Here is a 26502-nt window from a genome sequence, read left to right as displayed (position 1 = left end):
TGAGACCCCTCCCTTCTCTACAAAAAATTTAAAAATTAGCTGGGTGAAGTGGCACACGCCTGTGGTCCCACCTACTCAGGAGGCTGAGGTGATAGAATCACTTGAGCCGGGGAGGACGAGAGGACGAGGCTGCAGTGCACGGAGATGGCGTCACTGCAGTCCAGCCTCGGTGACACAAGGAGACCTTACCTCAAAACAACAGTAACAAGCCATACAATGTAGAAAGCCATTAAAAATCGTGCTGGGTGGGCTGCTCTGCCTACGGAGTAGCAATTTCTTTCTTTACTTCTCTCATAAACTTTCTTTCACTTTGCCAACAAAATAAAATAAATCATACTGGTTGGTGGAGCGTGGTGGCTCAGGCTTCTAATCCCAGCACTTTGGGTAGCCAAGGTGAGAGGATCACTTGAGCCCAGGAGTTGGAGGCCAGCCTGGGGAACATAGTGAGATTCCATGCCTACAAAAAAAAAAAAAAAAATGTTTTGGCGGGTCATGAAAAAAAGCTCTTGGTGAGGTGCAGCCATTTCTTCCGTCCTCAGTCTCTGCACCTTTCGCAGAGCTTACAGCAGCGCTATGTTGGGCCAGAGCATCCAGAAGTTCACAACCTCTGTGGTACATAGGTGCCACTATGAGGAGGACCCTGGGAAGAATGTGCCATTTACAGTGGAAAACAAGAGGTGGTTACTAGCCATGATGTGTTTGTACTTTGGATCTGGATTTGCTGCACCCTTCTTTATAGTTAAGACATCAACTGCTTTAAAAATAAGGATGTTTCAGTTCTCCATTTAACAGATATGAAGAGCTTTTTTTTTTTTTTTTTTTTTTTTGAGACAGAGTCTTGCTGTGTCACCCAGGCTGGAGTGCAGTGGCCCAATCTTGGCTCACCACAACCTCTGCTTCCCAGGTTCAAGCAATTCTCTTGCCTTAGCCTCCTGAGTAGCTGGGATTACAGGCACATGCCACTACATCCAGCTAATTTTTGTATTTTTAGTAAAGACAAGCTTTCACCATGTTGGTCAGGCTGGTCTCAAACTACTACATCCAGCTAATTTTTGTATTTTTAGTAGAGACAGGGTTTCACCATGGTGGTCAGGCTGGTCTCAAACTCCTGACCTTGTGATCCACCCACCTCGGCCTCCCAAAGTGCTGGTATTACAGGCATGAGCCACCGCGCCCGGCCATGAAGAGCATTTTAAGAGGTGCAGTCTCTGGAAAATGGATCAAACTCGAACTCATGTGGCATACTAGATATGTGTGTAAATAAACTTATGACATGAATGAAAAAAATGTTTTGGCTGGACATAGTGGCTCGCCTGTAATCCCAGCACTTTGGGAGACTGAGGCAGGTGGATCACTTGAGCCTAGGAGTTCGAGACCAGCCTGGGCAACATGGTGAAACCCTGTCTCTACAAAAAATACAAGTTAGCTAGATGTGCGTGTAGCTCCAGCTACTCTAGAGGCTGAGATGGGAGGATCACTTCAGACCCAGGAGATGGAGGCTGCAGTGAGCAAGAGATTGAGCCACTGCACTCCAGCCTGGGGGACAGTGCCAGAACCTGTCTTCAAAAAATTAAAAAAAAAAACAAAAACGCTGTACTAAGGCATCTATTGACAAGGAAAGGTATTTGTGATATACTCAAGTGATAAAAATAGGATAGGGGCTGGGCGCGGTGGCTCACACCTGTAATCCTAGCACTTTGGGAGACCAAGGCAGGCAGATCACCTGAGATCAGGAGTTCCAGACTAGCCTGACCAACATGGCAAAACCCTGTCTCTACTAAAATATACAAAAATTAGCTGGACACGGTGGTGTGCACTTGTAATTCCAGCTACTCGGGAAGCTGAGGCAGGAAAAATCGCGTCAACCTGGGAGGCACCAGGTTGAGATCGTGCCACTGCACTCCAGCCTGGGCGACAGAGTAACTCCGTCTCAAAAAAGAAAAAATAAAATAAAATGTGAATGCGTGTAAAATATACAGTCTCGTGGTTTCTTTGGGACAGGAATCCAGACAGGCCACAGTAGGAATGGTTTATCTAAGCTCCACAGGTAGGGGCCTCAGCTAGAAGACTCAAAGGCTGGGTAGTGGAATCATAAGCAGAGTTGTTTACTCATACTTCTGGCAGTTGATGTCAGCTAGAGGCCTAGCTGGGGCTATCAGCCAGAAAATACACATGCATGATCTCTCCATGTGGCCTTTGCTTCCTGGTAACATGGTGGCTGGGTTCCAAGGGCAAAAGTTTTTTTGAAACAGAGTCTCGCTCTATTGCCCAGGCTGGAGTGCAGTGGTGTGATCTCAACTCACTGCAACCTCCTGGATTCAAGCAATTCTCATGCCTCAGCCACCCTAATAGCTGAGATGACAGGATGACAGGCATGCACCGCCATGTCCAGCTAATTTTTGTATTTCTCCATGGTTTTTCCATGTTGGTCAGGCTGGTCTTGAACTCCCGACCTCAGGTGATCCACCCAACTCAGCCTCCTAAAGCGCTGGGATTACTGGTGTGAGCCACTGCACGCAACCCTCTTTTTTCTTTTTTTTGAGTTGGAGTCTGTCTCTGTCACCCAGACTGGAGTGCATTGGTACGATCACTGCAGCCTCAATCTCCTGGGCTCAAGTGATTCTCCTGCCTCAGCCTCCCAAGTAGCTGGGACTACTACAGGCATGCACCACCACACCTGAAGAATTTTTAAAAATAGCCGGGCGCAGTGGCTCACGCCTGTAATCCCAGCACTTTGGGAGGCCGAGGCGGGTGGATCACGAGGTCAAGAGATTGAAACAATCCTGGTCAACATGGTGAAACCCCGTGTCTACTAAAAATACAAAAAATTAGCTGGGCATGGTGGCACATGCCTGTAATCCCAGCTACCCAGGAGGCTGAGGCAGGAGAACTGCCTGAACCCAGGAGGCAGAGGTTGCGGTGAGCCGAGATCTCGCCATTGCACTCCAGCCTGGGTAACAAGAGCGAAACTCCGTCTAAAAAAAAAAAAAAAGATGTGGGGTGCCACTATATTGCCTAGGCTGGTCTCAAACTGCTGGGCTCAAGCAATTCTTCTGCCTTGGCCTCCCAAAGTGGTGGGATTATAGGTGTGAGCCACAGCCTGAAGTTCTTTTTGCATAGTTGTGAACATGTTTTGGATTTTATTTCTAGAAGTGGAAATAAAGGAGTTGCTCAGTCAACTCCTGTGCTCATTTTACATTGTGATGGATACTGCCAAATCACATTTCTTAAATTCCTTGTTCTTTCAGACTGGCTAAAGGGTAGGCACCAAGTTGTTAGATATGGTGAGTAAAGAGGACCACAATACCTGTGGCAAGGAGCTTTGTTCTAATAGGAGACGCAAAAATTAGTGGAATAGTTCAACAAATAAGTATGAAATTACCACTGTGAGTGTATTGGATGGAAATACATCAAAAATAAAAATAAAAATTACCACCCTGGCTTGGAGTGCTGCATAGGAGAGTTGGTAGACTCAATCCTCAGCCTTTCTTCACCTACTCTCCTTCCCCAGTGATCTCATTCAACCTCTTTGCCTTAGGACCTCCCAACACTGATGACTTCCAGGTTTTCATTTGTAATCCTAACAAATTTCCTAAACTTCACACTCAGTATATTAAGTTGCCCATTCAATACCTCCATTTGGATGTCATATTGGCACTCAAATTTAACATGGCTTAAACAAAATTCTCAAATTTACCTCCAAACTTGCCACTCCCTCAGTATTTCCCAGCTTATTAATATCACTATCTCTCACCATTTACTCAGGTGAAAAATTCACAAGTTTGGCCAGGCATGGTAGCTCACGACTGTAATCCCAGCACTTTGGGAGGCTGAGGGAGGCAGATCACCTGAGGTCAGGAGTTCAAGACCAGACTGGCCAAGATAGCAAAACCGCATCTCTACTAAAAATACAAAACTTAACTGGGCGTGGTGGTGGGTGCCTGTAATCCTAGCTACTTGGGAGGCTGAGACAGGAGAATTGCTTGAACCCAGGAGGTTGCAGTGAGCCAAGACTGCACCACTGCACTCCAGCCTGGGTGACAGAGCAAGACTCCATCTCAAAAAAAAAAAAAAAGAAAGAAAGAAAGAAAGAAAAAACAAATCACAAGTTTTCCATGATTTTTCCTCTTCCAAATTTCACATTTAGTCCACAAGCAATTCCCACATACTATACCTCCAAGATATGTCCTGACTTTAGCACTTACCACTACCTGTAGCTCTAGTCCAAGCCACCTTCAACGTGTCTTTGGATGTGAGCAGTAGTCCCTTAACTAGTCTCCCTGCTTTAAATTATTTTTCATTTTTGTAGAGACAAGATCTCACTCTGTCACCCATGTTGGAATGCACTACATTTTATTTATTTATTTATTTATTCATTTATTTATTTTTGAGACGGAGTTTCGCTCTTGTTACCCAGGCTGGAGCGCAATGGCGCGATCTCGGCTCACCGCAACCTCCGCCTCCTGGGTTCAGGCAGTTCTTCTGCCTCAGCCTCCTGAGTAGCTGGGATTACAGGCACGCACCACCATGCCCAGCTAATTTTTTGTATTTTTAGTAGAGACGGGGTTTCACCATGTTGACCAGGATGGTCTCGATCTCTTGACCTCATGATCCATCCGCCTCAGCCTCCCAAAGTGCTGGGATTACAGGCGTGAGCCACTGCGCCCGGCCTACATTTTATTTTTATGTATTTATTTATTTATTTTGAGACAGAGTCTTGCTCTTTCACCAGGCTGGAGTGCAGTGGCACGACCTCAGCTCACTGCAACCGTCTCCCAGATTCAAGTAATTACCCTGCCTCAGCCTCCTGAGTAGCTGTGACTACAGATGCGTGCCACCATGCCTGGCTAATTTTTTGTACTTTAGTAGAGACAGGGTTTCACCATGGCCAGGATGGTATCGATCTCCTGACCTCATGATTTCCCGCCTCGACCTCCCAAAGTGCTGGGATTACAGGTATGAGCCACCACACCCGGCCCATTTATTTATTTATATTTTTTGAGACGAAGTTCCACTCTTCTCGGCCAGGCTGGAGTGCAATGGTGGATCTCGGCTCACTGCAACCTCTACCTCCTGGGTTCAGGCGAATCTGCTGCCTCAGCCTCTTGAGTAGCTGGGACTATAGGCATGTACCACCATGCCTGGCTAATTTTTTGTATTTTCAGTAGAGACAGGGTTTCACTATGTGGGCCAGGCTGGTCTCAAACTCCTGACCTCAGGTGATTTGCCTACCTCAACCTCCCAAAGTGCTGGGATTACAGGCGTGAACCACCTCACCTGGCCCAGTACATTTTATTTTTATTTTTATTCTTTTTCTTTTTCTTTCTTTCTTTTTTTTTTTTTTTGAGATGGGATTTCACCATGTTGGGCACGATGGTCTCGATCTCCCGACCTTGTGAGCAGCCTGCCTTGGCCTCTCAAAGTGCTGGGATTACAGGCGTGAGCCACTACACCCGGACTATTCTTTTTCTTTAAAAGAAAAAAAATTTTTTTTTTTTCAAGATAGAAGGTGGGAATTTTTCCTTTTTTTTAGAGGCAGCAGTATTGCCACTCTTGTTCTACTGCATCTGCTCTCTACATTGTCTAGAAAAATCTTTTTAAAGCACAAAACATGTCATTTTTATTTTCAACATCGTCTAAAGCTTTCTATAACAGACTTTGGTCTTACGGACCAACAAAGGGTAGTCTAGAGCTAGGGATCTAGAATTAGAATCCCTTGACCAGGTACAGTGGCTCACACCTGTAATCCCAGCCCTTTAGGAGGCTGAGGTGGGAGGATTACTTGAAGCCAGGAGTTTGAGATCACCCTGGGCAACATAGGGAGATTACATCTCAAAAATAATTAATTAATGAATTAAAATTGAAGCTGTGCAGAGTGGGTCACTCCTATAATCCCAGCACTTTGGGAGGCCAAGACAGGAGGATCACTTGAGCTCAGGAGTTAAAGATTAGCCTTGGCAACATAGGGAAACTACATCTCTACAAAAAGCCATAAAAATTAACCTTGGCCGGGCACAGTGGTTCACACCTGTAATCCTAGCACTTTGGGAGGCCAAGGCAGGTGGATCACCAGAAATGAGGCATTCGAGACAAGCCTGGCCAACATGGCAAAACCTCATCTCTATTAAAAGTACAAAAATTAGATGACGTGGTGGTGGGTACTTGCAATCCCAGCTACTTGGGTGGCTGAGGCAGGAGAATCACTTGAGCCCAGGAGGCAGAGGTTGCAGTGAGCTGAGATCACGCCACTGCACTCCAGCCTGGGCAACAAGAGCGAAATGCCATCTCAAAAAAAAAAAAAAATTAACCAGGCATGGTGGTGTGCACTGGTAGTCCCAGCTAGTAGAGGTTGAGAGTCCAGGAAGTGGAGGTTGTGGTGACCCAAGACTGCACCACTGCACTCCAGCCTAGGTGACAGAGCAAGACCCTTTCTCAAAACAAATTAAAATAATACTTTAAAGAGAATCCCAACTCCACATCTTCCTATCTATGTGACCTTGAGCAGGGAAACTTACCTCTCTGTGACTTAATTTGCTCATTTGTGAAATTAAGAGAATAATTGCAGCCTCTACTGAGTGAAAAAAGCAAACTGGTATTTCCAATACAAACTTTTATCAATGAAAATGGTTTGTGTGTGTGTGGGTGTGTAGATATAAATGTGTGAATAAACTCATTGAAAGGACCATAGAGGACATGTACAAAATGCTAGTATTTTGTTTAATGATTTAATTTTTTTCTGAGGCAGGATCTTCCTCTGTCACCTAGACTGGAGTGCGATGTTGCTATCTTGGCTCACTGCAACCTCCGCCTACTGGGTTAAAGCAATACTGCCTCAGCCGGGCGCAGTGGCTCATGCCTGTAATCCCAGCACTTTGGGAGGCTAAGGCAGGAAGATCACATGAGGTCAGGAGTTCAAGACCAGCCTGGCCAACGTGATAAAACCCCATCTCTACCAAAAAGCTGGGTGTAGTGGCACGTGCTCGTGGTCCTGGCTACTTAGCGGGCTGAGACAGGAGAATCACTTGAACCCAGTAGGCGGAGGTTACAGTGAGCCAATATCCTGCCACTGCACTCCAGCATCGGGGAGAGAGTGAGACTCCTTCTCAAAAAAAAAAAAAAAAGCAATCCTGCCTCAGTCCTGAGTAGCTGGGACTACAGGTGTGAGTCACCTCGCCCAGCTAATTTTTTTTTTTAATTAATACTTTTTTTTTTTTTTTTAAAGATGGGGTTTCACCATGATGGCCAGGCTGGTCTTGAACTCCTGACCTCAGGTGATCCACCCACCTCAGCCTCCCAAAGTGCTAGGATTACAGGCATGAGCCACTGCGCCCGGCAAATTTTTATCTTTTTTATAGAGTTGGGTTTTGCCATGTTGCCCAGGCTGTTCTCAAACTTCTGGGCTCAAGCAATCCTCTCGCTTTGGTCTCCCAACATGCTGGGATGACAGACATGAATCACTGCACCAGCCAAAATGCTAATACTTTATATTCCTGTTTTTTCAAGTTGTGTTCTTTAATCTATCCAGAATATGTGTTTGGTAGGAGATAGAATTTAGTTCTATTTTTTCTAATTTGATAATTTTTGTTTGTTTGCTTTGTTTTGAGACAGAGTCTCACACCTTTGCCCAGTCTGGAGTGCAGTGGCACAATCTGGCTTACTGCAACCTCCGCCTCCCAGGTTCAAGTGAGTCTCCTGCCTCAGCCTCCTGCATAGCTGGGATTACAGGCATTCTCCACCATGCCCAGCTAATTTTTGTATTTTTAGTTTCACCATGTTGGTCTTAAACTCCTGACCTGGGAATCTGCTCGCCTTGGCCTCCTAAAGTACTGGGATTACAGGTGTGAGCCACCGTGCCGGACCAATTTTTTTTTTAAGACAAAGTTTCACTCTTGTAGCCCAGACTAGAGTGCAATGGTGCCATCCCGGCTCACTGAAACCTCTGCCTCCTGAGTTGAAGCAGTTCTCCCGCCTTGGCCTCCTAAGCACCTGGGATTACAAGTGTGCACCACCATGCCCAACTAATTTTCATATTTTTAGTAGAGATGGAGTTTCCCCCACGTTGGCCAAGCTGGTCTCGAACTCCTGACCTCAGGTAATCCACCTGCATCTGCCTCACAAAGTGCTGGAGTTACAGGCATCAGCCTGAGTGCTTGGCCTAATTTGATAATTTTTTATCCCAACACCATATATTAAACAGGTCATTCGTGTGTGTGTGTGTGTGTGTGTGTGTGTGTGTGTGTTTGAGACAGAGTCTCAATCTGTTGCCCAGGCTGTGGTGGTGCAGTGGCTTGATATCAGCTCACTGCAACCTCTGCCCCTCGAGCTCAAGGGATTCTCATGCCTTAGCCTCCCAAGTAGCTGGGATTACAGGCACATGACACCACACCTGGCTAATTTTTGTAGTTTTAGTAGAGATGGGGTTTCACCATATTGGCCAGGCTGGTCTCGAACTCCTGACCTCGAATGATTTGTCCTCATTGGCCTCTTAAAGGGCTGGGATTACAGGCATGAGCCACTGCACCTGGCCTGAATGGGTCATTCTTTATTCACTATTTAGAAAAGCACCTTTATCGTAGCTAAATTCCCTCATATACATGGGTTTGTTATCTGGGCTCATCATTCTGTTCTGAAGGTCTGTTTGCCTATTCCTGATCCAATACTATAATGTTTTAATTGCAGCTTCATGGTTTATTATTATTATTATTATTTTTGAGACAGAGTCTCACTTTCTCACCTAGGCTGGAGTGCAATGTCGCGATTTTGGCTCACCGCAACCTCTGCCCCCTGGGTTGAAGCAATTCTCCTGCCTCAGCCTCCCAAGTAGCTGGGAATACAGGTGTGTGCACCATGCCTAGCTAATTCTCGGCTAATTTTTTCATTTTTTTGAGACGGAGTCTCACTCTGTTGCCAGGCTGGAGTGCAATGGCACAATCTAGGCTCACTGCAACCTCCGCCTCCTGGGTTAAAGCGATTCTTCTGCCTCAGCCTCCCAAGTAGCTGGGTCTACAGGTGGGCGCCACCATACCCGGCTAATTTTTTGTATTTTAGTAGAGACAGGGTTTCACCATGTTGGCCAGGATGGTCTCCATCTCCTGATCTCGTGATCTGCCCACCTTGGCCTCCCAAAATGCTGGTACAGGCATGAGGCACCGCGTCTGGCCTGATCTTTTTAAAAAATTTCTTAGATAATCTCATACAGTTTTTGTTTGTGCAAACCTTAGATTCAGGTAGACATGGGGTTTTTTTTGGATTTTTTTTTGAGACAGAATCTCGCTCTGTTGCCAGGCGCCAGGCTGGAGTGCAGTGGCACAATCTCGGCTCGCTGCAACCTCCGCCTCCTGGGTTCAAGCAATTCTCTTGCCTCAGCCTCCCAAGTAGCTGGGACTACAGGCACACGCCACCACACCCAGCTAATTTTTGTATTTTAGTAGAGACAGAGTTTCACTATGTTGGCCAGGATGGTCTTGATCTCTTGACCTTGTGATCCGCCCACCTCAGCCTCCCAAAGTGCTGGGATTACAGGCGTGAGTCACTGCGCCCAGCCGATGTGGTTTTTTTGTATTTTGTTTTGGCAATGGAGTCTTGCTCTGTTGCCCAGGCTAAAGTGCAGTGGCATAATCATGACTCACTACAGCCTCAACCTCCTGGGCTCAAGGGATCCTCCCACCTCAGCCTCCTGAGTAGCTGGGACCACAGACATGCACAACCATGCCAGATTAATTTTTATTTTTTTGAGACAGAGTTTCAATCTTGTCTCTCAGGCTGGAGTGCAATGGTGCAATCTTGGCTCACTGCAACCTCTGCTTCCTGTGTTCAAATGATTCTCCCACCTCAGCCTCCTGAGTAGCTGGGATTATAAGCCCCCACCACCATGCATAGCTAATTTTTGTATTTCTAGTAGAGATGAGGTTTCCCAAAGTTAGCCAGGCTTGTCTCGAACTCCTGACCTCAGGTGATCCGCCACCCACCTTAGCCTCCCAAAGTGCTGGTATTACAGGCATGAGCCACTGCTCCTGGCCAGTTTTTTTTTTTGTTTGTTTGTTTGTTTTGTAGCGATGAGGTCTCACTATGTTGTCTATGCTGGTCTCGAACTACTAGGCTCAGGCTATCCTCTTGCCTTGGCTTTCCAAATGCTGGTATTACAGGCATCAGCCACCACAGCTGGCCATGTTTCTTTTTTTAAGTTATTTTTTATATTTGTAGAGACAGGATCTCACTCTGCCATCCAGGCTGGAGGGCGGTGACATATTATTTTATTCTTTTTGTTTTTTAAAAATTAGTATTTTTTTCAAATAAGAAAGTGGAGGCTGGGTGCAGTGGCTCATGTAGAGGGGAAAGGAAAACTCAAGATATCTTTCTTATATTGTCCTATTTCCCACTGGAGTCCTTTCTTTAAAGAAGGATACTCAGGCTGGGCGCGGTGGCTCACATCTGTAATCCCAGCACTTTGGGAGGCTGAGGTGGGTAGATCACCTGAGGTCAGGAGTTCAAGACCAGTCTGGCCATCATGGTGAAACCCCATCTTTAAAAAAAAATAAAAATAAAAAGAAGGATCCTCAGGCTGGCAATGCCCAGACTCCTTGGGTGATAGCTCCCAAGAGTCTGGGTTGTATGGAGGGGGGATAACATGGATAGGAGGGTCCGGAACTGGGCCCAGGATTGGGTCCAGAACTGGGTCCAGAGTGGCAACAGCTGCCTGAAGAGAGGGAGGAGATGGGTTAAGATTGAGGAACAGGGGAAGGTAGTCTAGAGGATCCCATTTGCTCATGGATGTCTTAGAAGTAGAGATTTTTCTTCTTTTCGGATGGGATAGTGTCTAACTCCTTCCTACTCTCTAGTTCCTTCTCATCTGTTTTTTTTTTTTCTGAGATGGAGTTTCACTCTTGTTGCCCAGGCTGGAGTGCAATGGCGCGATCTTGGCTCACTGCAACCTCCGCCTCCTGGGTTCAAGCAATTCTCCTGCCTCAGCCTCCTGAGTAGCTGGGATTACAGGCATGCGCCACCATGCCCAGCTAATTTTTTGTATTTTTAGTAGAGACGGGGTTTCACCATGTTGACCAGGATGGTCTCGATCTCTTGACCTCGTGATCCACCCACCTCAGCCTCCCAAAGTGCTGGGTTTACAAGCGTGAGCCACCGCGCCGGCTCTCATCTGTTTTTAAAAGTTAAAGAACAGGCCCCTGCCACCAGCATAGGGTATAGTCTATTTCTTCCTGTGAGACAGGACTTTTGTTATTAACATACATTATTAGGAGTTGGCAAACCCAATCCTCATCCGTGCTTGGCTTAGTTTTGTATTTTTTTAGTAGAGATGGGGTTTCACCATGTTGGCCAGGCTGGTCCCAAACTCATGACTTCAAATGATCCACCTACCTCACCTCCCAAAGTGCTGGGATTACAGGGGTGAGCCACCGTGCCCACCCAAAATTATTTTAGTTCAGAAGTTGGAAGTTAATTTCTGTTGTCATCTTACAGTAAGCATAAGCAAATAAAAAATATGATACGTTCTGGCTGGGCGAGGTGGCTCACACCTATAATCCTAGCACTTTGGGAGGCCGAGGCAGGTGGATCACCTGAGGTCAGGAGTTTGAGACCAGCCTGGACAACATGGTGAAACCCCGTCTCTACCAAAAATACAAAAATACTCAGGAGGCTGAGGCAGGAGAATCACTTGAACCCAGGAGGCAAAGGCTGCAGTGAGCCAATATCATGCCACTGCATTCCAGCCTGGGCCACAGAGTGAGACTCTGTCTCAGAAAAAAATATATATCTATCTCTCTATATATATAGATATAAATATAGATATATATAGAATGTGTTCTGATTCTTTTTTTTTCTTTTTGAGACAGAGTCTCACTCTGTCACCCAGGCTGGAGTGCAGTGTTGTGATCTCTACTCACTAAAACCTTCGCCTCCTGGGTTCAATCAATTCGCCTGCCTCAGCCTCCCAGGTAGCTGAGATTATAGGCACCTGCCACCACAGGGGCTAATTTTTTTTTTTGTATTTTTAGTAGAGATGGGGTTTCACCATGTTGGTCATGGCTGGTCTTGAACTCCTGACCTCAAATGATCTGCCCATCTTGACCTCCCAAATTGTTGGGATTATAGGTATGAGCCACCGTGCCTGGCCCTGATTTTTTTTTTTTTTTTTTTTTGAGATGAAGTCTCACTCTCTGTCACCAGGCTGAGTGCAGTGGCGTGATCTTGGCTCACTGTCACCTCTGATTCCTGGGTTCTCTTGACAACCTTTTATTTTATTTTTTTTTTAATTTTTATTTTTTTTTATAAAGATGGGGTTTCATCATGATGGCCAGGCTGGTCTTGAACTCCTGACCTCAGGTGATGCACCCACCTCGGCCTCCCAACGTGCTAGGATTAGAGGCGTGAGCCACCGCACCCGGTCGACAAACTTTTCTTTAAAAAAAAATTTTTTTTTTTTGAGATGACATTTCCCTCTTGTTGCCCAGGCTGGAGTACAATACTACGATCTTGGCTCACTGCAAACTCCGCCTCCCAGGTTCAAGCAATTCTCCTGCCTCAGTCTCCTGAGTAGCTGGGATTACAGGCATGTGCCACCACGCCCGGACAATTTTGTATTTTTAGTAGAGACAAGGTTTCTCCATGTTGGTCAGGCTGGTCTCGAACTTCCAACCTCAGGTGATCAGCCTGCTTCAGTCTCCCAAAGTGCTAGGATTACAGATGTGAGCCACCACGCCCAACCAAAAAAAAATTTTTTTAGAGATAGGGTCTCACTCTGTTGCCCAGACTGGAGTGCAGTGGTGTGATCAAAGCTCACTGCAGCCTCAAACTCCTGAGCTCAAAGGGTCCTCTCCCTCCTTAGCCTCCCAAGCGGCTGGCCACCATGCCTGGCTATCCTGATAGCACTTCCTTGTTCCACTCTCTTAGATTTTTCTCCTTAGCCATACTGAAGCCCTTTGAGGATAGGAATCCACTTTGCAGCTCACTCAACAACAGCATCTTTTTGGCCAGCTGCAGTGGCTCACAGCTGTAATCCCAGCACATTGAGAGGTCAATTGTGGGAGGATCGCTTGAGGCCAGGAATTTGAGATCAGCCTGGGCAACATAGTGAGACCTCATCTCTATTTCAAAAGGTTTTACTTAAAAAAAAAAGAGAGAGAGAGAGATTGTAGAGCAGGTACCAGCTCTAATTTCCCTCCTTTCCTTTATATGAAAACTCCTTAAAAGAGTTGTCTATATTTATTCATTTTCTCCAGTTTTTCTCTGCCTATTCTCTGTTGAACTTGCCCTAGTCTGGTTTTTGCCTTCTCCTGCCTCAGCCTCCTGAGTGGCTGAGATTACAGGCAGGCACCACCACGATCAGCTAATTTTTGTATTTTTTTTTTTTAAGAAGGTGTCTTGCTCTTGTTGCCCAGGCTAGAGTGCAATGGCACCATCTCAGCTCACTACAACCTCCACCTCGAGGGTTCAAGCAATTCTCCTGCCTCAACCTCCCAAGTAGCTGGGATTACAGGAGTCCATCAGCACGCCAGGCTAATTTTTGTATTTTTAGTAGAGATGGGTTTCGCCATGTTGGCCAGGCTGATCTTGAACTCCTGACCTCAGGTCATCCAACCACTTCGGCCTTTCAAAGTGCTAGGATTACAGGCATGAGCCACCTCGCCTGGCCTTTAACTTTTTTTTTGAGACGGAGTTTTGCTCTCGTTACCCAGGCTGGAGTGCAATGGCGCGATCTCGGCTCACCGCAACCTCCGCCTCCTGGGTTCAGGCAATTCTCCTGCCTCAGCCTCCTGAGTAGCTGGGATTACAGGCACGCGCCACCATGCCCAGCTAGTTTTTTTTTTTGTATTAGTAGAGACGGGGTTTCACCATGTTGACCAGGATCTCTTGACCTCGTGATCCACCCGCCTCGGCCTCCCAAAGTGCTGGGATTACAGGCTTGAGCCACCGCGCCCGGCCTTTTTTTTTTTTTTAAGAGACAAGAGTCTCACTGTATTAGCCAGGCTGGTCTCAAACTCCTGGGCTCAAGTGATCCTTTCGCCTTGGCTTCCCAAACAGCTAGGATTATAGACATGAGCCATAACACTAGGCCCCAAACTTCTCTTCATGTGCCTCCAAAACCTCTGCCACCTCATCAGCTACTCCCCTCCCTCTTCCTGTGGTTTCTCAAACAGGTCAGGCACAGACCATCTCAAAGCTTTTGCATTTTCTTTTCCTTCTGCCTGGCAGGTTCCTCACCCTTTACCCTGATATTTTTTATTTTATGGCCAAGTCTTACTCTGTTTCCCAGGTTGGAGTGCAGTGGCGTAATCTCAGCTTGCCACAACAACCTCCGCCTTCCGGGTTCAAACGATTCTCCTGCCTCAAGCCTCCAGAGTAGCTGGGACTACAGGCACGTGCCACCATGCCTGGCTAATTTTTGTATTTTTAGTAGAGACGGGGTTTCATTATGTTGGCTAGGTTGGTCTGGAACTTCCGACCTCGTGATCCGCCCGCCTCAGCCTCCCAAAGTGCTAGGATTACAGGCCTGAGCCACCCAGCCCGGCTCCTTTTACCCCGTTTTGTATTAACAGAATTCCCTCTCTCATCTTCTCAGGTCTTGAATACTGTCACCTTTTCAGTGAAAACCTCCCTTATTCAACTAATTAAAATTGCAAATCATTTGTCCCACACACCCTCTAACTCTCTTCCTGGATTTGTCTCCGTAGTACTTCTTACTACTTGATATACTACGCATTTTTCAGTTATTTATCTTTGTTATGGTCTGTAAATTCCACGAGCACAGGGACCTACCGGGGGTGCCTCAAGAACCTAGAAGGACGCCTGGCATATGGCAAGGCGCAATTGATCTATCTCTCTGGAGTGAGCGGATGAATGGGAACTCAGAGGAGGAAACACTGAAGTCTGGGAAGACTTCCTGGAGGAATAGGCCCGCCGGCCGACACCCCCAAACCCCATGTGGCTTTGCGCCACGCCACGCCCATTGAGGCGGGGCCGAGGCCGGAAGCAGCCTCGGGCGGAAGCCCGACAGTACCAACTGTGTCCTCCCGACCTGCCGCGGGCTCTTGCCCCGCCCACCCGAAAGTGGGTGAAAGGTCGGCGGTGCTGGCACTGCAGCTGGGGCAGCTGTGCCAGACGGCTTGAGAACTGACAGACTGAGTGACAGACGAAACCCATCAGCCCGACCATGGCCGACCAGCCGAAACCCATCAGCCCGCTCAAGAATCTGCTGGCCGGCGGCTTTGGCGGCGTGTGCCTGGTGTTCGTGGGTCATCCTCTGGACACGGTCAAGGTGCGGGAGGCTGGGGCGCAGGCTTTGGGGAGGAGGCCTGAGCGGGGCACGGAAAGCATGGTCACGCGCGAGGCGCGGCCGCTGGGCAGAAGTGGGGCCTGTGTGAGCTTCCGTGGGAAGTCTAGGGAATTTTTCAGGGGTGGGCCGGAAGCTGTACCCTTCGCCCCAAAGAGCCAGGCGGCGGCGCAAACTGAGCAGTTTCTGACTGCCTGTCAAGAGCTCTGATGTAAAGTTCCCTGTTCCGCAGTGTCGCTGACCCTGCACCACTTCTTTAGGTATGAGAAAGAAAAACCATCTCTCCATAGCTCTGGTTTCAGCCAACCCTAACATTATCATTAAGGTTGAAACAGGTCCCCTGTAAAGCCCGCCCCAGGAAGACAACTAAAGACAGAGAGGTACGGTTGTTCTGGAGGTGTCCTTTGATACATTCTGCTGGGGCAAGAGTACCCATATTTTTTGCAACTTTCCGGCCCCGGGGAGATATTTGACGCTCTTCAGCCTGTCACCCCGCGGTGGCCTGCTCAGCTTCCTGGGCAGAAGCATCCTGTGAGAAGCAATGATGACCTCAGTGACTGAGTCCCTTCCACGGAAAGCAAGGTGATCAGCTTTACACAAGGCCAGGTTCATTCTCACAACTTCCAGATGAGGAAGCTATGGTCAAACTGAGGCTTGGGAGGGATGACATTCATCAGGGATTGTTCTCTGGTCTTCCTCACATCGTATCTCAACTATTCCCCTTGCAATACCTTCATTAATGCTTTACTGGGGGACCAAAGTCCATGCCCCATGGCTTAGCAGTCGAAGCTGCATCTAAGTTTTCTCATTTTATTTTCTGGACATAGACTTGAAGGAAATTGACAAGTCATTGCCAGAGTGGGCCTGTGGAGAGCAGACGTGAGTTTTAAAGGATTGGAAGCCCACATAAGGGGCTTGTTAGGATGTTGGATCAGATTTCCTCCACAACGAAATTGTTTTGTGGGCACTTCCTCTTGGCAGTCTTGGGCAGTAAGGTCTTTGCTGCCTTTCATCCAAGAGAGAAATTGCCCTGAGGTACAGCTCGTACTGGGGTCGTTCTATAGGAAGATCAGGATTAAAGTAGCTGGACTCGCTAGGTCATTGTGCAACATGAAATCAAATGTTTATTTAGCTGATGGTAAATGCCGTGTGTTAGTATTTCCCAGACAGTGGTCATTCCAAGTGGCACTGTCTACCGAGGGACAATTGTCTGGCCTTTCTTCCTGCTCTTGGTCCATATAGGCGGATATCTTATTCGTTCTAGACTTTTGGGGCCACTTTTTAAAGAAAAACAATATGCAAATATTGCTCCCACCTGCATATCATCTTTGTCCTTGATGTCACTTCCAAGATAGACTGGATGACCTCTGCACTGAAGTGCAAATAACCGAAATGCTCACTGGCATATTTAACAACCAGAAAGCCTCTTTTTAGCTTAAACCAAAACCACAAATTGCTGACTGCTGTGTTTTTGGCCTTAGTGAGTGAGCTCCATTCAAAGCCTGACCTCGAGATACTTTCTGAGGTCCAAGGTAAAAACAAAAACAAACAAACAAAAAACAAAAAAGAAAAGAATAAGAAAAAGAAAAAAAGTCAAAGGTAACATAACTGAGCTGTGGTCCATGTGTCCTGACAAGCCAAAAGCTACAACGCTTCAGAGTGGAGCATGAAAAGGCTCTATGGAAGGTGGTGTTAGAACAGGCATTTAAGTGCTGAGTTTTGACTGAAGGAGTTGGGAGACCTAGACAATTTGGTATGGGGAGGGCAGGAGTGAAGGTGGGTATGGCTTGCAAGTGGGGATCATATTATAAAATAAGACCACCTAGGCAAGGCGTGATGGCTCATACCTGTAATCCCAGCATTTTGGGAGGCCGAGGCGTGTGGATCACCTGAGGTCACGAGTTCAAAACCAGCCTGGCCAACATGGTGAAACCTCATCTCTACTAAAAATACAAAAAGAATTAGGCCGGGCGCGGTGGCTCAAGCCTGTAAACCCAGCACTTTGGGAGGCCGAGGCGGGTGGATCACGAGGTCAAGAGATCGAGACCATCTTGGTCAACATGGTGAAACCCCGTCTCTACTAATACAAAAAATTAGCTGGGCACGGTGGCGCGTGCCTGTAATCCCAGCTACTCAGGAGGCTGAGGCAGGAGAATTGCCTGAACCCAGGAGGCGGAGATTGCGGTGAGCCGAGATCGCGCCATTGCGCTCCAGCCTGAGTATCAAGAGCGAAACTCCGTTTCAAAAAAAAAAAAAAAGAATTAGCTGGGTGTGGTGGCAGGTGCCTATAATCCCAACTACTTGTGAGGCTGGGTGTCGGGGAGGGGGGCATGGAGGTTGCAGTGAGCCAAGATCACACCATTGCACTCCAGCCTGGGCAACAGAGTTAGACTCCTTCTCAAAAAAAAAAAAAAAAAAAAGGACTTTAATGTTCTTGCTGGTTTGGATGGCTGATGTCCTGATGAGACAGGTATGAAGTGTATATAAAATAACAAAAAGCAGCCTTGGCAACATGGCAAGACCTCATGTCTATACAAAGTACAAAAATTACAGGTATTTACCACCAGCTGGGCATGGTGGTAAATACCTGTAATCTCAGCTACTCAGGAGGGTGAGGCTGGTGGATTGGTTGAACCTAGGAGTTTGAAGCTGCAGTGAGTCATTGCATTCCAGTCTGGGCAACAGAGTAAGACACTGTCTCAAAAGAAAAAAAATTCACAAAAAGGCATTAGTCAGAATTTTTTTTTTTTTTTTTGAGATGTAATCTCGCTCTGTCACCCAGGCTGGAGTATAGTGGCTCGATCTCAGCTGACTGCAACTTCCGCCTCCCAAGTTCAAGCATTTTTCCTGCCTCAGCTTCCTGAGTAGCTGGGATTACAGGAGTATACCACCATACCAGGCTAATTTTTTGTGTTTCTAGTAGAGATAGGGTTTCACTGTGTAGCCAGAATGGTCTCCTGACCTCGTGATCCACCCACCTTGTCCTCCCAAAGTGCTGGGATTATAGGCGTGAGCCACTGTGAGTGGCTTTTTTTTTTTTTTGAGACAAGAGTCTCTTTCTGTCACCTAGGCTGGAGTACAGTGGCAGGATCTCGTCTCACTGCAACCTCCACCTCCTGAGTTCAAGTGCTTCCCTTGCCTCAGCCTCCTGAGTAGCTGGGATTACAGCTGCCCACCACCATGCCCAACTAATTTTTTGTATTTTTAGGAGGCCTTGGCCTCACAAAGTGCTGGGATTATAGGCATGAGCCACCATGCTTGGCCTAGTCAGAAGCTTTGATCCATTTCTCTCTCTCTACTGACTAGGAGTGGTTGTGTCTGACTATGAAGATCTGAAGGACAATATGAGGGATTTGGGGTGTAAAGGTGTGGTGGCCTCTGGCCATTTCTATTGTTGTGTCCCATAAACCCCTCAGACTTGCATGTCATCTCTGTTGCCCAGAGAGGGACTTCCTTGGTGTGATGTGAAAGGCCCTAACAAATACAAGACTAAAAGATTCTACAGAAATAAACAACATGGTAAAAATGATGTTTTAGAAAGGTTAGTATGACAGCAACCTTGAGAAGGATTTGGAAGCCCAACAATGAGTAGGAAAAACATCCAGGAAAGGCCAGGTGTGGTGGTTCATGCATGTAATCCCAGCACTTTGGGAGGCCAAGGTGGGCAGATCACCTGAGGTCAGGAGTTCGAGACCAGCCTGACTAACATGAAGAAACCCCGTCTCTACTAAAAACACAAAATTAGCCGGCTATAGTGGCACATTGCCTGTAATCTCAGCTACTCGGGAGGCTGAGGCAGGAGAATCCCTTGAACCTGGGAGGCAGAGGTTGCGGTGAACCGAGATTGTGCCATTGCACTCCAGCCTGAGCAACAAGAGTGAAACTCTGTCTCAAAAACCAAACAGCAACAACATCCAGGAAAAAGACTGCAGAAGTAACTGGATATTTTAGTTATCTATTGCAGTTTAATAGTTTACCCCAATGAGGCTGGAGGATCACTTGAGCTCAGGAGTTCAAGGCTGCAGTTAGCCAAGATGGCACCACTGCATGCCAGCTTGGGTGACAGAGCAAGACCCTGTCTCAAAACCCCCAAAAGAAAACCAACTTACCCCAAAACTTAGTGGCTTAAAACAACAATAAACATTTATCACGGCCAGGCTCGGTGGCTCATGCCTATAATTCCAGCACTTTGGGAGACCGAGGCAGGTGGTTCACTGGAGGTCAGGAGTTCGAGACCAGCCTGGCCTACATTGCGAAACCCTGTCTCCGCTAAAAAGGAAAAAAATACAAAAATTAGCCAGGTATGGTGGCACTCACCTGTGATCCCAGCTAGGTGGGAGGCTGAGACAGGAGAATTGCTTGAACCCAGGAGACAGAGGTTGCAGTGAACCAAGATCATGCCACTACACTCCAGCCTGGGTGACAGAGCAAGACTCAGTCTCAAAAAAGAAAAAAAGAGACAAATAATTCAATTAAAAATGGTCAAAGACTCTAGCCTGAGTGACAGTGTAAGACTGTCTCTTAAAGAGAGAGAGAGAGAGAAAGAAAGAGAAAAAAGGGCAAAAGATCTTTCTTTTTTTCTTTTGAGGAGTCTCACTCTGTCGCCCAGACTGAAGTGCAGTGGTGTGGTATCAGCCCACTGTAACCTCTGCCTCCCAGGTTCAAGCAATTCTCCTGCCTCAGCCTCCTGAATAGATGGGATTTCAGGAGCCTGCCACATGCCTGGCTGATTTTTTTGTGTTTTAGTGGAGACGGGGTTTCACCATGTTGGCCAGGCTGGTCTCAAACTTCTGACCTCATGATCCACCTGCCTTGGCCTCCCAAAGTGCTGGGATTATAGGTGTGAGCCGTTGTGCCCAGCATTTTTTTTTTTTTTAAAGAGACTGGGTCTTGCCTGGCCATGGTGACTCATATCTATAATCCTAGCACTTTGGGAGGCTGAGGCAGGCAGATTGCATGAGTCCAGGAGTTCCAGACCAGTCTGGGCAACATGGTGAAACCCCGTCTCTACACACACACACACACACACACACACACACGCCAAGCATGGTGGCATGCACCTCAGGTCTCAGCTACTTGGGAGGCTGAGTGGGAGGATCACCTGAGCCTGGAAGGCAGAAGTTGCAGTGAGCCAAGATCGTATCACTGCACTTCAGTATGGGCAAGAGAGAACCTGCCTCAAAAAATAAAGAGATAAGTCTTTCTCTGTTACCGAGCTGGAGTATAGTGGCACCATCATAGTTCACTGTAATCTGGAACTCCTGGCCTCAAGTGATCCTCCCCTGCTTCCCGAAAGTGCTTAGATTACAGATGTGAGCCACCACACCCAGCCATGGACCTAAATAGACATTTCTTCAAAAAAGATGGGCCAATAAGCATGTGAAAAGATGTTCAATGCCATTATCCATCATGGAAATGCAAATCAAAATCACAATGCAATACCACCTCATACTCACTATGATGGCTATTAAAAAAAAAAAAAGGGGCCGGGCGCGGTGGCTCACGCCTGTAATCCCAGCACTTTGGGAGGCCGAGGCGGGTGGATCACGAGGTCAAGAGATCGAGACCATCCTGGTCAACATGGTGAAACCCCGTCTCTATACTAACAATACAAAAAATTAGCTGGGCATGGTGGCACGTGCCTGTAATCCCAGCTACTCAGGAGGCTGAGGCAGGAGAATTGCCTGAACCTAGGAGGAGGAGGTTGCGGTGAGCCGAGATCGTGCCATTGCACTCCAGCCTGGGTAACAAGAGTGAAACTCGTCTCAAAAAAAAAAAAAAGGATATAACCTGAGCAATATAGTGAGATTCTGTCTCTACAAAAACAATAAAAATTAGCTTGTGTTGTGGTGTGCACTTGTAGTCCCAGCTACTTGGGAGGCTGAGGTGGGAGAATTGCATGAGCCCAGGAGGTTGAGGTTGTAGTGGGCTATTGATCACACCATTGCACTCCAGCCTGAGTGACAGAGTGAAACCTTGTCTCGGAAAAAAAAAAAAAAAAAATATATATATATATATATATATACATAGATAGATAGATAGATAGATAGATAATACACACACACACACACGTAAGTATTGAAGATGTGGAGAATTTGGAACCCTCTTTCACTGCTTGTGGGAATATAAAATGGTGAAGCCACTTTAGAAAACAGTCTGGCAGTTCTTCAAAAGGTTTAAACAGAGTTAACATGTAACTTAGAAATTATGCCAGTGGATAAATACCTGTGATGGTTAATTTTATGTGTCAACTTGACTAGGCTACAGAGTACCCAGATATTTGGTCACACATTATTCTGAGTGTGCCAGTGAGGGTAGTTTTGGATATTAACATTTGAATTTGTAAACTGATTAAAGCTACTTGTCCTTCCTAATGTGAATGGACCTCATCCAGTTAGTTGAAGGCCTGAATAGAACAAAAGGCTGACTGACACTTCCCTGCAACTAAGAGGGAACTCCTGTCTGAATACTTGAGCTGGGACATTAGTCTTTCCCTGCTTTCAGACTTGAACTGAAACACTGGTTCTTTTTGGGTCTCAAACTTGCCAACTCCAGATCTTGGGACTTCTCAGCCTTCATAATTCTATGAGCCATTTCCTTATAATAAATCTCTTGATATATATCTCCTGTTGGTTCTGTTTCTCTGAAGAATTCTGACCAATACAACACCCAAGAGAATTGAGAACATATATCCATACAAAAAACTTGTACAGAAATGTTTATAGCAGCATTATTCATAATAATCAAAAAGTAGGAAAAACACAAATGTCTATCAACTGATGAGTAGGCAGACATGCAAGATGTGATTTATTCATACAATGGGATATTATTTGCCAATGAAAGGAATGAAGTACTAATGAAATGAAAGAGAAGTTTGAATTCATCAGGATAAGTGAATGCTAAAGACATGTACACTGGTGCTTCGCTGTTTAGTTTGGCAGACAGTTGGACCATTGCTGCTGACAGGCGGTTCTCATTCTGGTAGGTGACTGCATTTTAACTTCTGGTTTCAGGTCCGACTGCAGACACAGCCACCGAGTTTGCCTGGACAGCCTCCCATGTACTCTGGGACCTTTGACTGTTTCCGGAAGACTCTTATTAGAGAGGTTGGTATCTAATGCTGGGCATTCCTCTTACTTGGAGGAACACATTCATGGAGTTGGTTTGTTACCCCCAAGAAGAGTAGGGTAACTGTGTGGTTCTGCTGGACAGCTAGCTCACAGCTGCCACTCCCTCACCAAGCCACTCTGTGCCCCCCATTGTCACCTGTTTTGAAGTCTCAGGTAGTTCTAGCGACTGTTTCATACAGATGACTAAAGCTATTAAAATGATTCCCTCTTTTGGAAGATGGAATTTAGATCACAGAGAACTAGCGAGCAATAATTGAGATGTGAAATGGAAGAAAATGTACATCTGGCTGGGCGCGGTGGCACATGCCTGTAGTCCCAGCTACTCGGGAGGCTGACGCTGGAGAATCTCTTGAGTCCAGGAGTTCTGGACTGTAGTGCGCTATGCCAATCTGGTATCTGCACTAAGTTTGGCATCAATATGATGACCTCCTGAGAGTGGGGGACCACCAGGCTGCCTAAGGAGGGGTGAACCAGCCCAGGTCGGAAACGGAGCAGGTCAAAACTCCCGTGCTGATCAGTAGTGGTATTGCACCTGTGAATAGCCACTGCACTCCAGCCTGGGCAACATAGTGAGACCCCGTCTCTTTTTAAAAATATATATATTAAAAAACAAGAAAATGTACATCTGGACTGGGCATGGTGGCTCACGCCTCTAATCCCAGCACTTTGGGAGGCTAAGGCAGGTAGATCACTTGAGCCCAGGAGTTGGAGACCAGCCTGGGCAACATGTAGAGAGTGCCATCTCTACAAAAAATGCAAAAATTAGATGGGTATGGTGGCACATGTGTATCTGTAGTTCTAGCTACTCGGGAGATTGAGGCGGGAGGATCACTTGAGCCAGGAATTGGAGGTGGCAGTGAGCTGAGATTGCCACTCTGTACTCCAACCTGAGTGACAAAGTGAGACCCTGCCTCAAAAAAAAAAAGGCCAGGCACAATGGCATACACCTGTAATCCCAGCTCTTTGGGAGGCTGAGGTGGGTGCATTGCCCGAGCTCAGGAGTTCAAGACCAGCCTGGCCAACATGGTGAAACCCCACTTCTACTAAAAATACAAAAATTAGCTGGGCGTGGTGGTGTGCGCCTGTAGTCCCAGCTACTTGGGAGGCTGAGGCATGAGAATCACTTGAGCCCAGGTGACGGAGGTTGCAGTGAGCCAAGGCTGTGCCATCGCACTCCAGTCTGGGCAACAAGAGTGAAACTCTGTCTCAAAAAAAAAAAAAGAAAAAGAAAAAAGAAAATACACGTCTGCATCTGGCTTAGTCAGTTTGATAGGGATCCATGTCAGAAGTGCATGTGAATGAAGTCTAAAGGAAAAGTTAGCCCATCCTAAAAACAGTGAGAGAAGTCATCAGAGTCAGCAGTTTCCCTAGACAGAGACATTAAATTGCTTTGGAGTTACAATTATTTTATATATATGTATATGTATATGTGTGTGTGTGTGTGTGTGTATATATATATTATACATATGTTATATATACATAATATACATATATATGTGGCAAAAACATGATTTTTTAAAAGTATTAAGTACTAATTATATTTATTATCATTAATAAATAACTTCAGCTGGCCGAAGTGGCTCGTGCCTGTAATCCCAGCACTTTGGGTGGCCGAGGGAAGTGGATCACATGAGGTCAGGAGTTTGAGATCAGCTTGGCCAACATGGTGAAACCCTGTCTCTACTAAAAATACAAGAAATTAGCCGGGCATGGTGGCACATGCCTGTAATCCCAGGTACTTGGGAGACTGAGATGAGCAGAATCAGTTGAACTTGGGAGGCAGAGATTGGAGTGAGCTGAGATCACGCCATTGCACTCCAGCCTGGGCAACAAGAGCGAAACTCTTGTTTCAAAAATAATAATAATAATAACAAATAACTTCATTAACACATGCCTTAAAGACCTTGTTGAGGTCTTTTCCTTTGCTTCCTAAAATATAACTTTCGTATAAAACTATTATACTCTCCAAATTTATAGACTTGATTAAATATACAAAAACTAAGTAGTTGTCATCCAGATAAAAGAGGGGGTTGATAATAAGTAATGGACTCAGCCTTGGAGAAGTTGTTCCCAGGATTCCTGTAGGACTTGGCTGTAGAAGGATGATCTTTTTTAAATTTTTATTTACTTATTTATTTTGAGATGGAGTCTGGCTTGTTGCCCAGGCTGGAGCGCAGTAGTGCGATCTCAGCTCACTGCAATCTCTGCCTCCTGGGTTCAAGTGATTCTCCTGCCTCAGCCCCCCAAGTAGCTGGGATTACAGGTGCCCACTACTACACCCAGCTAATTTTTGTATTTTTAGTAGAGATGGGGTTTCACTATGTTGGCCAGGGTGGTCTTGAACTCCTGACCTTGTGATCCACCCGCCTCGGCCTCGCAAAGTGCTGGGATTACAGGTGTCAGCCACCTTGCTTGGCCTTGCCGTTTCTTTTTTAAGCCTCTCCTCCTTACATCTCTGGTGCCAGGGTGGAGTCTGATCAATGTCTGATGGAGGCTCTAGGCTTCAGGTCCACTCAAAATCCTTTACCCTTACTGAAATAGGCTTATCTACCCCTTGGTTATTAGATGATATTGAGCACCTGCCTGGGGTGGGCCATGTGCTGGGTTCTGGAGGCCTGCTGAGAATGTCTTGTAGAAACCCAACTCCTTGAAGAATTGAATAGGCTTCCTTAGTCCATATTTGTGCATGTCCTGATTTTTGCTGTGCCAGCTTTGAGCTTTCTGCTTTCTGAAGCTGCTAGGCAGGGGTCTGTATGTTGTGCTACATGGAACTGGGTGAGCCATTCTAATGGAAGGAAGACTAGACAGGTTGTTCAGGAGGAATAGACTTAGCCTCTCAGGACTTTGGTAAACCTTTTAGCTCATATGGAGAGCTGTGGGAATGGCTTTGAACGGAGTTTGTCATATGCTGCTTTTGTAGATCCTCCTTAGATCTCTGTCGTTTTCCCGTTTACTGCCTCTATACTTTATGCTTGGAGTCTACCTGCAGCCTCTAGCAGTTTAGACCTTTGCAGGAATTAGGAGGAATGCTGACAGGTACAGCTGTACCCCTTTGATCCTGAAAAGAAAGTTTGGATACCCAGGGTCTGCAGTGAGGCAGGTTGTTCAGCCTGGGTCTGTGGAGCCCTCCCAGTGTGCAGCCTCACCCTGATTCTCCTGCTACTGTCTATAAGGAGCAACTTTAAAATTTTTTTGTATTTGTTTAAAACAAATGGTTTTGAGATGGAGCCTTGTTATTTTACCCAGGCTGGTCTTGAACTCCTAGGCTTAAGTGATCTTCCCACCACAGCCTCCTGAGTACCTGGGATTACAGGCCCTGATACAGGCACTTCTTTTGTTACTGAGAAGCTAATAACAAAGTAACAAAGTGATTTTTTTTTTTTTTTTTTTGAGACAGAGTTTCGCTCTTGTTACCCAGGCTGGAGTGCAATGGCGCGATCTTGGCTCACTGCAACCTCTGCCACCTGGGTTCAAGCAATTCTCCTGCCTCAGCCTCCTGAGTATCTGGGACTACAGGTGCGCACCACCATGCTCAGCTAATTTTTTGTAAGTTTAGTAGAGACGGGGTTTCACCATGTTGACCAGGATGGTCTCGATCTCTTGACCTCGTGATCCACCCACCTCGGCCCTGCAAAGTGCTGGGATTATAGGCGTGAGCCACCGCGCCCGGCCACAGAGTGATATTTATCTCTTTCCTTCATTCTCCAGAGGCAACTACTTTCAATTTTTTTCAGTTGTTTATGCTGTTTCCACCTATCTATATAATATACATTTACTGTTATATTTTATACATGTTTATATATTTTTAGCTACCTATTTGTGGTGGATTATTTTATATTTTACACTCCCTATTTATATTTATATTTATACCTAATTTATATTTACACTCCCTATCCCCTCCTTCTGCCCTGCCCTTTCACGATTTTATCACCCTTTATGGTTTAATCCAATTCACTATTTTCATGATTGCAACTTTATGTATATTTTTCTCTTAATTAAGTATGTGCTATGATGTGCATTCCATTCCTTGTGTAACTTTTTGTTTCCTTTGGGATTGGATTAATAATTGTGTTAAATCTTTTGTTT

General features: G+C 46.2%; 1 protein-coding gene across 2 annotated transcripts in view; it reads left to right on the top strand.

The window, feature by feature from the left end:
* The first annotated feature begins 15012 nt into the window (after positions 1 to 15012).
* Positions 15013 to 26502, top strand: part of SLC25A20 (solute carrier family 25 member 20) — a 40330-nt gene continuing 28840 nt past the window's right edge. Inside the window, exons 1-2 of one of the 2 annotated variants that reach the window (XM_012467676.2) lie at positions 15013 to 15271; positions 22300 to 22392. In XM_012467676.2, the coding sequence (XP_012323099.1) occupies positions 15167 to 15271; positions 22300 to 22392 (198 nt within the window). In that variant the 5' untranslated portion in view covers positions 15013 to 15166. Of the gene's footprint in view, positions 15272 to 15523; positions 15547 to 22299; positions 22393 to 26502 lie in introns of those variants that run through there. The other variant, XM_012467677.3, reaches the window with a different exon arrangement.

Source organism: Aotus nancymaae, unplaced genomic scaffold (assembly GCF_030222135.1).
Source record: "Aotus nancymaae isolate 86718 unplaced genomic scaffold, 86718_ANA_hifiasm-v0.15.2.pri h1tg000067l, whole genome shotgun sequence".
Taxonomy (NCBI): domain Eukaryota; kingdom Metazoa; phylum Chordata; class Mammalia; order Primates; family Aotidae; genus Aotus; species Aotus nancymaae.
This window is presented reverse-complemented; position numbering and strand designations above follow the sequence as displayed.